Consider the following 15,997-nt stretch of genomic DNA (forward strand, 5'->3'; position numbering starts at 1 on the left):
CAACATGTGAATATTGGATTGAGCTCACTGGTCATCTGAAGACTCACAAATGACTCCCCTATTTACTGGAAGAGTCATCCTTATAGCAAGGGACTGCCCATGATGATATGGAATCAAAGAAATTTATTTAGCAATGTAGGACTGGAAGGGATTTCCTGGACCAATGTGTCCTGTGCAGTACTATGGCAGTCATCCAGTCATATAATCTCTTCTGTGTACTTTTTGAGATCTAGCTTATGAGAGCTTAAGGTTTTTACACTAATTACTCCAAGTGAGAGGCTGTTCCACATGTTAAGTTCTCTGTTACGAGGTCTCTCTTAATTTCCAGCTTACATTAACCCATGGCCAGCCTATGCCCTTTTCCTTTTGGGCCATTGTTGTTTTTAGCTTAAATTGTACTTTTCCCTTTCTAAATTTTGCCTTTCATGTATTTATCAGTCAGTCATATTAGGCCCTCATTCTGCTAAACTAAACATGACCAAGTCTTTTAATGTGTTCTCATAAAATATTCTCCTCATTCCCTGCATTATACACAGTATTCTGCATGATTTAACCCAAGAATATGTGTAATGGCATTATCTTCCCTTTCTATCCTGAAACTACCTTGACAGATACATAATAGAACTCTGTTTGTCTTTTTCACATCCTTATCACTCTGAGTGGTCATACTCACCCTGTGTTACCAATATACATGTAAGTCCTCTTCCGTATCAAATATTTCCATGCTATTCACTTTAAGTGTATACTGGACATTTTTAATGAATCTGCAAGAACATCACCCATGCATTTTTTGCAGATTAATGTTATGTCATTGCTATTACTTCAGTCGTCAGGTTCCAGCTTTTTTTTCCTGTACAATGCCCTGATCCTTTTCAGTTTTAGCAATTTCTCATCAGAAACTTTCATCAGCAAACTCCTAACACTTTTGGCAAGGTCACGATGAAAACATGAAATATGCCCTGTTCTATCTTCATTACATCACAGTCCCCTCTTTTTCTGTGTCCTCTTCTAATTTATATATCTGAAGAATACTTTGCCATTTATTTTTATGTCTTCCGCCATGTCTAGTTCACCTTGATTTTTCCATTTCTCACCTTATCCCTATACTCTTGACTTCTAAGACAGAGACTTCTTTGCTGATGAGTCTTTATTTATTTGAGTCTTTTTTGAGTCTCTGTGTATTCCTTATGTCCTATAAAGGTCCTCATCCACTTACATTTGGAGCCACTTCCTACAAATTCTCATAGAGAATCACATAGTGATTCCTAATAGTCTTGGCATTGTGGCCTGGAAATATTTTAAACGTAATCGACATTCAAGCCTCAGAATTCATTATCCAAATAAGATTAGTAACAAGTTTCCTTCATTTATCAAAGTTTGCCATATTGAAATCCAAAAATCAAACTGAAAAACATATATATATATATATATATATATATATATCTGTCTCCGCTCACCCCCCGCCCCTTGCACCCAATCATTCATCAAGAATGATGAGCGGGGATGGAACCCCATGTCCAGCTCTGCTCTACCCCCACTCCCTGCAAATCTGGGTCTGGCCCTGCTCCACCCTGCCAGACACTTCAGGTTCAGTCCCATTCCAACAGCCCTGGCTGCTCTGGGTCCACACTGCTCTATCCCCCCTCACCACTGCTCCGGTTCTGGGCCCACTCCACCCCTGCCCCTGGCCACTCTGGGCCCGGGCCCGCTCCATCCCTGCCCCAAATGTTCCAAGTCTGGTCCTCCTCTGTCCCCCATCCCCGCCACTCAGGGTTCAGCCCCACTGTCCCCACCTCACCACTGCTACAGGTCCAGGCCTGCTCCACCCCCCCCCCCCGTGGCCACTCTGAGTCCTGTCCCGCAATATCCCCACTCCCTGCCACTCAAGGTTTGCCCTACTCTACCCCCCCTCACCACTGCTACAGATCCAGACCCGCTTCACCACCCTCCTGGCTGCTACAGTTCTGGCCCCACACCACCATCACCCCTGGCCACTCCAGGTCTAGGCCCACTTCACCCCCTCGGCCGCTCCAAGTCTGACCTCGCTCCATATCCCCACCCTGCTGCTCCAGGTCTAGGCTCATTCCACCTCCCCAGCCACTCCAGGTCTGGCCCCACTCAACCCCCACTCCCGGCCACTTCATGTGCATCCCCTGTCTACCCCTCCCTACTGCTCCAGGTCTAGCTCCGCTCCACCCCCCTGGCCACTCCAGGTCTGGCCTCACTCTATTCCCATCCCCACCACTTTGGGTCCAACCCCGCTCCACCCTGCTGCTCCACATCTGCCTGGCCTACACCTGACTCCCTCCCTCCCTGCCTGCCTTCCCCCCCCCCACCCGTTGGCTGTTCTGGGGGACCAGGCGGTGGCGGTATGCTGCCAACATGATATCCAACTTTGCCTTCAGGCAAGTAGGCAGGGAGGAAGCCCTGCTGCTCAGGTGGCAGGGGCATGTTCACTGGCACCAAACTTCCCCAGCAGTGACTCAAACTTGGGCGTGTGCAGCCTGAGCCACACAGCCAAGCACCGCCCACCCTCTCAGTGATTCATGCGCAGTTGCCTAAAAGTGTTACGGACAGACAGATACACAGAGAGACACACAGACAGACAAACTAAGCTTTTTATTATATTAGAATATCTTTCCATTTTATTTATATCAAATAAGCACAAAGCCACTAGGTAAAAAAGCTGGTTTATTCTCTTCTGTTTTGCTTCTTGCAGGATGATTCCATTTTGTTGTGGGAGGAAACAAGCTATCTGAAAATACCAAAAAAATGCAGTTACAATGCTACAGAATTGCCAGTTAGGGGTGTGAAATTGAAATAGTTTGTAGCTCTTAGTCCTGAGGGACTATTCTTATAAGTAATTTTTTATGGGTGTCAAGACTTTTAATCTATCCCTTAAGTTTTACACAACTTAAAGGTTTTGTACATTTCAAACTAACCCAAATTCACCTATTTTTCCTCCAGTCTTAGGTTCTGTTCCCCTCATCTCTGTGGAGGATTACCAGGAGGGAGGGATCCGCATAGTTTGCCGATCATCTGGCTGGTTCCCAGAGCCCAAGGTGGTATGGAAAGATCCCAGTGGGCAGCATTTGCCATCACTTCCTAAAACAAAAGCTCAACAGGATAATGTCCTATTTGAAACTGAAACTACTATTGTTATAAAAGAATATAGAAACTCAAAATTGTCATGTTGGATAAGAGACAAGTACCTTAGCCAAGGGAAGGAATCAACCTTTTCTATATCAGGTCAGTTTTTGTTTGAATCCTGCAGTGAAATCACTGCCACCCGATGCAATGTGAAATGTAAAACAATTCAAAGTCAAGCCAGAAAACATGGCTACTTTCCCCCGCACTCCCACCATAAAGAGATTGTTACTGTTCCAGTTCATAGTTGATACGTTGCAGCTAATTTAACTATTATTATTCAGAACTTTGAACTACATCTAAATTTAACCTTAACTTTGTATTTTATGAACATCTATTTTTTTTAATTAAAAAAATACCTTTGAGAAAAGACTCATTCAAATTAAGAAGTCAGGATGTTCCTCCATGCCTTTTAGTGTACATTAATTTCTTAATGTGCTAATTATACATATGAACACCTGATAATTGTCAATTTTTTACTGTACAAAATGTGAATAAGACAGAGAATTGGATTAATGATATAGACATCTCTGTGTGACTTGTCTTTAGTTCTACATTAGAATCCAGCCTGGCCCTGGTCCAGCAGAAAATAATGCATTAGGGACATTATTAGCTGTTACAGAGCAAGAAATCTTATTCCTGTATGTATGGTCCCAGAGGAACACAGAATCAAACCAATCCTGCTCTTTTGCCCAAAATTCAATGTGGACACTGTTGGAGTCATTTTTCAAATAAATGTCATACCTTGTGTACAGTGTTGTGGGACTTTTGTTGTTACTTTTTTTCTCAAACCAATACCAGGTACCCTGTTTTTCAGATCTGTTTTTCCCTCAGATGAATACCTGGATGGTGGCTCTGATTTTTATCCTGGTGGTTTCATTGGGTCTCTTTGTCTTGATCATTTATCTTTTCAAGCTAAGAAGTAAGTATGGGGTAGGGTGTCCGGGGAAGGTGGGGAGGGGGGCAGAAGTGAATATAGTGTATTTAGCAAGAAATTGTCTCTTCTGATAATTGAAACAAAGTATAAATGAGACTTGACCCCAGACTAAGCAAAGAGGAGAATAAATATAGATGCACTGCTCCCTAAGCAGATCGCTGTGTTACTAAAGATGTCTACACCACCTCAGCCCAGCAAAAGGCTGCATTGTTCTGAGACATGTTGTTCCCCCACCATGAACACTGCCTCCTAGGAAGGAAGTAATGTAGCTGCCTCAGTGTCAGGCTGGACATATGGCAATATGCTCTCACAAGATGATGATTTTGATAAGTGTCATGTCCTGACCATAAAGATGAAAAGCCTGAGATTTCACTTTTTCTTACATACGGCAAGCTTGTATTCAGTCAAGCTATCAAGCCCCAAATATATGTATGTGGTCCCCAAGCCCCCAAAATAAATAATGAACTCCATATATTTTGAAGTTAATATGAATAAAATTCCCTGAAAAATCAACCTAAACACAGAAACAATTTTGTGAGGAGTTAGCCACATATTAATAACTTCCTTGCCAACTGATGGAAACTCACTGGCTGTTAGAATCAAGATAGGAAGATCTGAACAGGTGGGTAGTAAGTGAACTGAGAACAGTAGGGAATGGGAAGAGAGCTTCTTAGTGTGTGCCCAATAATAGAGGCCCAATAATGAGGCATGATACAGCATGGTTCTCCCTAGACCAGTGGTCTTTTTTAAGCAGGAGATCATCTTTGGCATTTAAAAGCAACCCAAGATCTACCATGCACTGCACCCCCCTCTCCCCATCCCCCCATGCCCAGCAAGTAAGTCTGTCAGGAGTGAAGGGGGGCGCAGATTGAGGCAGAGGGAGAAAAAAAAATATTTGGGAGTGTGCCTCCCCAGCAGGTAAGTCTAACCCCCACCCCAGCCTTGGATTGATTCTAAGAGGCTCTGAGACCTATCAGTAGATCGAGATCCACTGGTTGGTGACCACTGCCCTAGACCATGTGGTAAGTTAGTGTAAATATCCCTTGATTTTAACCTTGCAGGGTATAAAACTGAACCTGTCCTTTATCAGACGCTGATTATTTCTACCTCAGTGCAGGCTCCAATATACAGACTAGTGGATGAGGGAAAGAAAGAATCAAACCTCCATCAAGGTTAATTATTCTCAGGTTCCCAACCTGAGACACACTTAGCCCAACCCCTGCCCTGCCCTGCCCCCCTGCCCCCCCCACACACACACACTGTCTGTATGTGATACATATGAGCAGAGGAAAGGAAACAGGTTGAAGTCTACAGGGCAGGGATGCACAACCTGTTTAGAAATACACCCATAAATTGAACTTTCCATAAGAGGGTTGTCATTAGTGGGCTTCACTGTATATATTAGCTCTGCTCATTTCCCATCTCAGTTTAATGCAACATTTCATAAACTTCTTACGTCATACATTTCAGCTCAATAGAGATATGGAAGTGAAGCCGCCAGGATTAGGATTGATAAGGCGCTTTATGGGGTGTAGTGCTCTGAGCCCAACCTAAAGTTTGGAAAAGGAATCCTCTCCCCAGTCCCTTAGCAGTTCCCTTAATCATCTCCTGGATGAATGCACTTTCCATGCATAGTTTATCTAGTGATAAGGATGGGATTCAGTCTATCCAGTGACAAATACACTTATAGTGTCTTTTCTCTGATTGTGTCTTACTTAGGTGACCTTCTGAGACAACTTGGTGAGTTTTTCTCCATCTTAATTCAGCCTTTTTTCCATTATATTAAATGCTCCTACTTACAAATTATGCTGGCTATCACTGCACTCTCTGTATTCTCTTCAGTAACAACGAGCAACATTCCATTTTCCCTGGTCACCTAAGGGGTGATATTTTGGTCATCTACAGGTCATTCCAGGCACTTGCACAGGCAGAGGAATTCTGTTCCTGGCTTCATAGCCCTCCATGCATGGACAGCTTGCAGAGACAGTAGCATCCAGGGCTCCTAAGAGTGCTCCAGTAAACACATAGCAGCTTAATTACACAAAACTCTTGGACTTGGAATCAGAACTAGAAAACAATTCTGCACATTTGCATTCCCAGTCCTCCCCATCCAAACCCCAAATATTTTAGGAGCTAGAAAGACCTCAGAAATTAGAAGCCCTGAGTTGTACGAGACCCTCATGCTGAGAAGGCTGAAACGTAGGTCTCTCTCACTTTCCAACACAGCATTCAAACCACCACCTCCCAGTTCAGCCATTATTGTGGCCCTTCTCTAATGCTCTTTTTGAAGCAGGCCCTCTAAGCAGCCTCGACGGGGAGATCTATGGAACATACATGGAACAAGAAAGAAGAGTGCAAGCTATAGCATGAGAGGCTCAATGAAGTGGCTTCTACTCTGTGAGGGAGGGCTCCTGGGGTCACTGCTCCTAGTGGGACAGAAGCTTCCACCTACACTACCATCTGTTTTTTTTCCAGTGATGACATTAATGGCTCAGCTCAAAAGCAGCAGCAGAGAAGGGACTTGACTTGGCTGATGTGGTGCTGCTGCTAGAGCACTGTGCTTGGAAGTCGTAGAAAGACCAATTTTTAAGCCACCTCTGGAAGGGGAGTGGGCTAGAAATCAGATCTTCTAAATTCCCAGGTACATGCCCTAGCCCTTGAACAACTGTGGGGGAGTGGGGAATGGGAGAGCTCACTTCTGCTTTTTCCCTTCCCACTGCCTCTGTGACTATATAGTCACACACTATACAGTCTGTGTGTCCAAGATCAGAATTCATCCTAGTGTGTAAGTGCCAAAAAGGCCACTTAGCTAACTAAATGGGGTCCATTTAGATGACCAGGAAAATATGCTATTCCACCTAAACTCTCTTTAGGACTTTATAAAATCTCTGGCTCTTCTTCTGGGGGAAAACCTCAGGTTGTGGTGGGGTTTCATTCTTTTCTCATTTTGAGTAGAAGGGTATCTAAATTCTGAGTGTTCTTTTAATTGTGTTTGAAAGACTTATTTGGGGAAAAAAGGTTTCACAGCAATTCTTAAGCCCAACTTTCCCCATTTACCCAGATGTGCCCTTAGAGATCCTGGGACAAATCTGGGTAAGCTGGGAAACTCAGCTTTTCTCCAAGGATGGATCTGGGTAAATGGGGAAAGCTAGGTGGGTGCTCTCAAGCCCCATGAGAACACACTGATCCTGTTCTGCACCATTATCAGGTGGGGCAAAGGATGACATGAATTTTGCCCAATGAAGCAAATGATGTTTTGCCCATTGATGTATCATGGCAATGTCTCTTCCTAGTCTTAGCAAGAGGGTTACTTAGTAGGACTTTAAGTTTTCCCATCTCTTTCTTGAATGGGAACATACTGCACCAGTGGTATGATGGGACTTTACACACTCTCCAATATTATCCCCCCTTTCTGACCCATGTTACCTTGTCTGTGCCTGGATGCTTGGCCAGCTGCACTTCATCAAGAGACCTTTTATTGATGAATATTCAGTGAAGACTTCTCATTCCTATTTTTTCCCTTGGTTGCAGGGTGGAGAAGACATGTCATCTGTCCAGGTAATGGAAGTGCATAATGAATTAATAACTAAAACTCACTCTTTTTGAGGTTACCTGCACCTTTTTCTTATGCAGTCAGACTTTTGCATTGACTGAAGGCTTTGGGCAAGGTTGACTTTTTGCTAAGATGAGAAAACTCAAAAACTTGTGCAACCCAAGTTCTTGTTTTCGGAACATAACCCTGGACAGAGGTAGGCGGAGTAGGCAAAGCTGTGCCAGGCTCTGGGAGAAAACATAATAATGCCCACCTGCTGTCCCTGGTGGGAGCCCCAGCACGGGCTTCTAAGGACACCTTGAATCCCCAGTGGGCAATGAGGCATCCCTTCCCTATAGGGCTGTATTGCCTAGCCAGCACACCTGCCCTGATGGAGAGGTGCAGTGGAGCAACTAGCAAAGGCCCTGCCCATGCTGCACTACCCCTTTCCTCTGCAGGGAGTCACAGGGGGACCTTTTCATTGTGATTTGACAGAAGCCCTCATGGCTCCTGCCCCCTCTGTCAATTTACTGTACACTGACAGAGACCATTGCTACTAGAACCACCACTCCAGCTCTAGCATCTGTGCCTTACAGAACAGCACCTGCTACATCTTTTTTTTGGTGGTGGCCAGAGGCAGCACAGGGCCCTGTTTGCTCAGCTCCGGCCCAATCAGTCACTTAGCATTAGGCACCTTAAGGCATCTACATGTGGGTTAAGGCTCCTTAAATAATGCCACCTAAATTTGATATCTGCTTTATGCAGGTATTAAATTTGGATGTGATTAGCCTAAAATCACCATTTTTTAAGCACATTACAGGCACACACGTGTAGACCCATGCCATTAATACACCTTAAAATGGCTAATGGACCTTAAATAACCACATGCAAATGCACACACACACATATAAAACATTAATAAAAGACTCATACTCATTTACACAAGATATCATCGTAAAAATAATGGAGGTGGAAAAATGAATTCTACAATGAGTAAGTCACAGTCTCTTGGAACTCAAGAAAGCAGTTGAGTCTTCCCCATGTAATTCTAGCTTTTAAGCAGCTCTGATCTCACCCAGTGGTCTTGACAACAGAATCATAGAATCATAGAGAAGTAGGGCTGGGAGGGACCTCCAGAGGTCATCTTGCCCAACCTCTTCTCTGACTGAGGCAGGATCATCCCTATCCAAACTATCCCATTCAAACCATAATCAAAACTCTACATAAGACTACTGCCAACCCTGACACAACATATGCCTAACACCTTAGCCTGCCAGAGGTAAAGCAGGGGGACCACAGTATCCAAAGTCCTGCTGCTATGAAATGTCAGTATATGCTCAAGAGATCCTGGGTATAGGGCTACATCCCCCACTACAGAAAGAGGCAAAATAAACACAACAAAAAACAATAAAACTCCCAAGTCCATACCAATCTGACCATTGGGTAAAATCTTTCCTGACCTCAAAAATAGGGATGGGTGTGACCCTGAGTGGAGGGGAAAGACTCTCTAGCCAACAAGCTCAAGGTTTGGCCACAACAGAAGCATTCGCACACCCCAATCAAAGTCCCCAGCCTTGGCTGTAGCCACCACCCCATGCCTCTTGGAAGGCTTTAAAACATCTTGACACATACACCAGAAAAGGAGAGGGAGTGGGAGGGAGGCAAGCAACCCAGAAGCATAGGAAATACCCATGGTATAACATAAACATACCTATTCCTTAACTGATAGCTGCCCAACCTCTTCTTGAACACCTCCAGTGATGGAGAGTCTACAGCTTTCCTCCTCCGTCTATTCCCTTGCCTCACTATTCTAACAGTGAAGACGTTTTTATGGATATCCATGCTGAACTTACTTTGCTGCAACTTCAAGCCATTGCTCTGCATCTCCCATCCAGAGCAAGAAAGAAAAGATGCTTTCCCTCTTCTTTATGGTAAACCTTCAAGTATTTAAAGACTGCTAACATGCTCCCTCTTAATTGCCTCTTCCCCATCTGAACACGCCTCCCTCCTTCAGCCTCTCCTCATATGACTTGCCTTCCAAGCCCTTGATCATATTAGTTCCCTGCCTCTAGATCCTCTCTAACTTCACATCCCTTTTAAAATGTGGAGATCAGAACTGCACACACTTCTTCAGATGAAGCCTAGCCAGAGGTGAGTAGAGAGGCACTATCATCTCCCATGTCTTGCATCTAATGCATCTATCAATCCATCCCAAAGCCACTCTCACCTTTTGTGAGGTTGCATCACTGCAGACTCATATTTAGCCTGTGGTATACCAAGATCCCAAGTCTTTTGCCATAGTGCTGTCTTCCAGCCAGGTGTCACCCATTTTATATTAGTATTTTTGATTATTTCTCCCAATGTGTAGCACCTTGTATTTGTCACATTGAACTCCTCCCATTAGCTCTAGCCCAACTTTCCAGTCTCTCAAGATTATTCTGAATTGTGCTTGAATCCCGTAGTGTGTTCACAATGCTTCTCCGTTTCATGTCAGAGAGGGAGAGGGCAACAGAAAACACACAGCATCGGCTGCAGCCCAAGAGTGTTTCTGCATCCATGTGCTATTATTTGTCTGCTGAGAAAGCCTGTCTTTGTAGGCATCAGAGAAGTTGATGAACCATCCAGCTTTGGGAATCAACAAATCACAAAAGAAAATGAACAATAGGTTTGCATACAGAAACATTATTTCTTCTGCTCTTTTCTCTGTCACAAAATGCAGCCCACTGTCAATTTTCCCTTTGTCTTCCACTTCTACAAAGGACTTCCACACTGGCTTTTTGGCCTTTCTGATACTGGATGGTCTGAAAGAAGGAGGATGGGGTCATCGTAGGTTTAGCAGATAGTTTTGTAGGCTGGAAGGATTGGGTTTTGATTGGACTTGGACTCTGAGGTGTGTAAGTCACAGTAGATTTGGGATCCTAAATTACTGAGGTGGTTTTGAAAATTTTAACCAGTTCCAACAAGCTCATGTTCTTTCTTCCTTTGTGTTTAAGTACAACAACCCATAACTCTGGTGTTTGTTTATATGAATGAAACTATATCCAGGGCAGATCTGGAGGGCAGGGTGCAGTGTTGCCGTAGCAGCCCTTTTTTATTCCTGCTCTACCCAAACTTCAAAGCCAGCTGCCTGAGAGCAGCAGTGTAGATTATAGCTGTGTTGGTCTAAGCACATAGGCAGACATGTTTCTTTGAGTAGATCTGTTATCGTGTATTAGACCAACTAAATAGTTGGAAACATTTTTCTTAGCAAAATTTCAGCTTTAAAAACCCCTCAGTACACTGAGGAAGCAAGAAGAGCACACACCAACTGTAGATGCATGCCCACCCCCCCCATGCCCTGCCACCGCTTGCTCAGCCATGGTGAAGCCGCTGCTCATCCGGGAAGCATGAGGAGGCCAGGCCAGCTCCTGCTGCCGTGTGCCACTTGTCCAGAGGCAGCGCAGTGGCTCAGTCTTGCACCAACCCCATGCTGGCTGGGCAAGTGGTGGGGGGGGACATAGCCCCCACTCCCAGATCTTTCTGCCTTCCACCTGGAACGCACCCTGGTGTAGCCCGGGCCCCAACCACCCCATGCAGCTCCTGGGGAACACTCCCTTGCCTCATGGCCTCCCAGACCAGCAATGGGAGCAGCGGCAAGAGCCACCAGACAAGCTGCCACATGAGATGTTCCTGGACAGGCAGCATACAGTAAGCCACCCCACTCCCTCCCTAGGCAACGCTTGCCCCAGTCCCAGTCCCAGCCCCAATCCCTCCCTTGCTGTGGGGGCATTGATTTGTCCCCCCATGCCTCTTCCCTTCCCCTTCCCCCACCACAACAGATTTATTGGCTGGATGCAGCTTTGTCGACCATCACAAATCCTAGATCTGCCCATGAATATGTCTACACTGCATCCTACGTCCCAGCTCTCCCATAGAAATACCAGTAACATATGCCATGGATCCAAAAAGAAGCACATTTCTTCCACCCTTTTTCAGAATCACCTTCATGGCCTGGTCTTTCTACTATATAATGCAAGGAGATATTGGCAATTGGTACTAAAGCAGCAGGCACTAATCTTCACTGATTATTTTACCATATCATAAGAGGGACAGGAAAATTTAGCATCAAGAACTATATGAGCAACAGGAGTTCTTGTAAGTACCAAAAATTCTGCAAAGTGTATGGCCTTTAACACAAAAAATGCTCACACCGCCTCCAGGAATTTCTTAAGGATTTATTTATTTTAGGTTGAAGTTTTCAAATGTATTTCTTCCCAATCTTAATATTTTACACAGCAATGAATGCTGTCAATGTGTTTCTTTGAATGAGTTTTCATGTTCAACTCTGTGGTTTGTTTCAGGGCTGGGCAGAACTGCGCCACCTGTGGAGGAAGGTAAAAATACCACCTTGAGGAAGAACATCTTTCTCTGCTTTGCCGTGTGTGGCAGGACATCAGTGTCAAGGGCAAATGTCACCCAATCCCTGCTTTTTACAGCCCATTGTGAGATGGGACAAGGTTTCACCTCAGCCTCAGCCATGGGGCCAGAGGGGTTCCAGCTCCTCTTCCTGCCCCACCTCAGCCTGCCTGGGCACTGCCTCCCTCTGGGCTTTCTGAGCCCTCCTCCCAGCCCAGTCTGGCTGCACTGGCAGCTCATCTTCCCCCCGACTACCACAGGCAAAGACCCTCTCATTCTTAGTCCAGCAGTAACCTCTAGTGGCTCATGTTCAGATCTCCCTCACTGCCTCTGAAATGAGTGACAGATGCAAGAACCATGGTTCATACGAGAGAGACCAGACAGGACGTTGTGCCTGTCCTTAAGTCCTTCAGGTCCTTAGGGTGATAAGCAACGCCAGAAAGACAACAGTGTAAAAGTTATGAGAACGCGAAGAGGGAGAGACATCAGGACTGGGAGAAATGACCAGAAAGGTAGGACATGAGTGAGAAAGGACTGGAAGGGGATCAGCAAGGTACAGGAGGCCCCAGATGAAAAAGCCTAGTAGAGGGAGATGAAGAGATGGAGCAGTTACAAGAGACTGAGGTTTAGTGAGAGCGGCTGGATGGACACCTTGGTCATGTGAGCTGCTGCCTTCCCTCATACAAATAGCCAGTTTTCTCTAATCATTCTTTTTCCACTGTCCACTTGCTTTTTCTGTCCTCTCTCCTCCTTGGTCCTCATTCAAGTCACTCTCCCCTTTCCATGCAATGAAGCTCTCTGTTTCCCTGTCTGAGACATCTTCCATTGTGCCTGTAGTAACCTCTCCCCTTATTCTCTTCCTTGCTGTCCTCCTCATTTCCCCCCGCTGAAAGAAAAAGAGGGCTCAGGAGCATTTCTCTGCACTCTCTCCAGGGATGAATGAAAGTCTTTCCTTTCCTTCTCCTTGATTCCCAATGAAGGCTCTTCTAATGGACCAGTGCTGCTCCTCTCTATCATCTCTGCTACACAAACAGGCAGAGATGGCAGAGCCCTCAGCATACAGAAGTTGTGCCTAGATGTAGAAAAACCTGGGCCCTTCAGTGGTCTCCATACTTCCCGTTGTTTCTTTGTCTCCTCTGTCTAAGCACCATTTCTTTACATACTTTGCTTACTCACCTCTGTCACAGAATTAGGCTGTTCCCAAGGGAAAAAGCAGTGAGCTGTGTCCATGTTCTCCAGTTATAAACTCTGCTGGAGCTCCCCTCTGTCTGACACCAGGGTCTCTAGTCCCTTCCCTGAGGAGAGGTGGGTGCAGGAGAGGAATGATCCTGAGTCCTGGCCCTGACCCAGCAGGTTTAGTCTCTGTCCTTGACTCGTCTCTGCCTGCGGGACGTGAATCTGCCCTGCCCTTTGCTGAGGCCTCAGAGCTCCTTCCCATTCAGAGCTGGGTAAATGCTGGAGGAAGGAGACTGCCTGATTCACCCTCTGGCTGGGCCGATGCTGTCACTGAAATGGTCAAACCCTGCCCCGGGATGAGCTCTGCTCTGATGCTCTGATTCTCTCCTTTCCCTACAGTGAAGGTGACTCTGGATCCAGACACCGCTCATCCCGAGCTTGTCCTATCTCAGGATCAGAGAAGTGTGACATGGACAGAGACAAAGCAGCAGCTGCCTGACAATCCTGAGAGATTTGATGCTGAGCGCTGTGTGCTGGGATGTGAGGGATTCACCTCAGGGAGACACTGCTGGCAGGTGGAGGTTGGAGAGGGGGGATACTGGGCTGTGGGGGTTGCCAGAGAGTCTGTGAAGAGGAAGGGATGGATCTGCTTTGGCCCTGAGGAAGGGATCTGGGGTGTGCAGTGCTGGGGGGATCTGTTCATTGTTCTCCAAGGTCCTGATCACAGACCCCTGACCCTGGACCGGGCACCTAGAAGGGTCCGGGTGTATCTGGATTGTGCAAGGAGGCAGGTGTCATTTCTTGATTCTGATACCGAGACCCTAATCTTTACCTTCCCGCTGCCCTTGCTCACTCAAGACAGAATCCAGCCCTGGCTCTGGCTGCGGGATTCGAGAGTCCAGCTCAGGTTTCCCCACTGAGTCACTGATGCAACCTTGCACTGCACCAGAGAGGATCTCTTAGTTCAGGGGTTCTCAAACTGTGGGTCGCGACCCTCCGGGGGGTCACGAGCAACTTAAAAGGGGGTCACAAACTTCTCTGCCATCCCCATGTGCAAACACTCTGCATGCTTCCCTCCCCGAGCAGAGATGCACATGTTCTTGGACTCGACCGGGGTGGTGGGGGGGTGGTGCATAAATTTATACATTATTTTATGGGGTCATGGTATCACAAAGTTTGAGAGCCCCTGTCTTACTTGGCTTCTGTAGCCTCATTCATGCTCATCTCTATGACTCTGAAGGACCTATCTCTTCCTGGAGACTTTCAGCCCTGCAGTCTCTGTGAACCTGGAGAAGCAGGGTCGGTTCCTGCACTGTCAGGTCACAGGGAACAGGAAGTGACTCAGGTGGAAAGACCAATATTTAAGCCTCTTTCCAAGCCTCTGTGACCCAGGGGGGCTGTAGAGTCTGCAGCATCAGAGACTGCTCAGCTGAGCCCCAGGGAGGGGCCAAAAACAAGGAAATAGAGGGACTGTTGGATGCTGTTGAACCCGGAGGCTCTTTCATTGCAGTTCATCCATTCATAATCCCAAAGTGAGGAGAAGTGCAAATTTTGTTCTTTTTCCCTTTGTCTGGTTGCTGAACAACTACCCCTGTGACTGGCTGCCTTCACATTTATGATAATAAACAACCTTTGATAAATAAAAGACACCGCCTGTTCAGTTCCCATTCATTTCATTTGGATATTTAATTTTCTGAGTGGTTTGGAGGTGCTGACCAGACAGATTTCCTTCACTGGGAGAAATTCAGCATCACACTCTGGTGAGATTGTAGGCACTACTGGGTGATGTGCTGCTGTGGCCAAATATATATATATATATTTTAAGTTAAGTTCATGTCTTCCAGGAGTCATTGATGTGTACACACTCTGGATGCCACTGTTCTTCTAAATGAATAAAATTACCCCTGCTCAGTAATAGTAACGGGTAATGACAAGCCCAGGCTCATTCAAGTTCGGAGGTGAGCAGCTTTACGCTATGGACTTCTGGGGTTAAAAGTCAATAGTAAGAACCAGTGTTTTCAACAGGAGGGACAGCACAGCATGTCTTAGCTGAAGCTTCTCCTTGAATTATTCCTGATGGGTTTGTGACTTCTCTCTGGTCAAATGTAAGTAAAAGATAAAAAATATGAAGTGTTTCCAGGTTCCCGTGGATATTTTAGGTTTATTTCCCTTTTAGTTAGGTGCAAAGTAGAAACAGTCAAACTATTTCAGTTTTCAGTATATTGCAGAAATAGGGACAAAATTACCATGAGAAGATTTTTGGTCTCTTCAGCTTCCTTCATTGTTGTGACACATCATGAAGACTGAAATTTTGTTCTCAACAATTGTTGGAAATGGTTCCCCTTGGGATCAGGTTAAAGTATCACTGCTTAAGCATCCATGTAACAGAGGGAGCCCCTGCCCTGCTCCAGCTGGGGGATGTGGGGAGCAACTCAATGAGGAGGTAAGCTCAGCTGCGGACAGTGGCAGCAAGTGGGTTTCCTCTTTCCAAGTCTGCTCCCAGCTGGTGGGGAACATCTGGGTAAGTCGGCAAGTATCAAGTTCAGGAAGGCCACCACCACCACCACCACTGTCCCTTGCAAAGCCTGGCACCTTGCATGATCATTTCCCACAACTGGAGCCCCTGGGTCAGCCATGGACAGGAAGTGGAGGGGGCAGATCCTCCCTACCAGGGCTCAGAGGCATAATTAGAACAGACCCCCTACTAAAGAGGAAGAACGGGAGGGGAGGGGACAGAAAAATTCTTACCTTCTTCAGTAGACCAAAAAAGACCCTGTTTACTGCTGCTGCAGTCGGGGCCCCTCAGGGTA

General features: G+C 46.0%; 1 protein-coding gene across 1 annotated transcript in view; it reads left to right on the forward strand.

Annotated features, from left to right (window-relative positions):
- LOC102561363 (butyrophilin subfamily 1 member A1-like) overlaps positions 1 to 14,821 on the forward strand; it is a 44,275-nt gene extending 29,454 nt beyond the window's left edge. The window contains exons 5-10 of the mRNA XM_059715056.1: positions 2,968 to 3,249; positions 3,965 to 4,069; positions 5,804 to 5,824; positions 7,616 to 7,642; positions 11,957 to 11,989; positions 13,587 to 14,821. Of these exons, the coding sequence (XP_059571039.1) occupies positions 2,968 to 3,249; positions 3,965 to 4,069; positions 5,804 to 5,824; positions 7,616 to 7,642; positions 11,957 to 11,989; positions 13,587 to 14,107 (989 nt within the window). The 3' untranslated portion in view covers positions 14,108 to 14,821. The remainder of the gene's footprint in view (positions 1 to 2,967; positions 3,250 to 3,964; positions 4,070 to 5,803; positions 5,825 to 7,615; positions 7,643 to 11,956; positions 11,990 to 13,586) is intronic.
- The last annotated feature ends 1,176 nt before the right edge of the window (positions 14,822 to 15,997 follow it).

Source organism: Alligator mississippiensis, chromosome 11, assembly GCF_030867095.1.
Source record: "Alligator mississippiensis isolate rAllMis1 chromosome 11, rAllMis1, whole genome shotgun sequence".
Taxonomy (NCBI): Eukaryota; Metazoa; Chordata; order Crocodylia; family Alligatoridae; genus Alligator; species Alligator mississippiensis.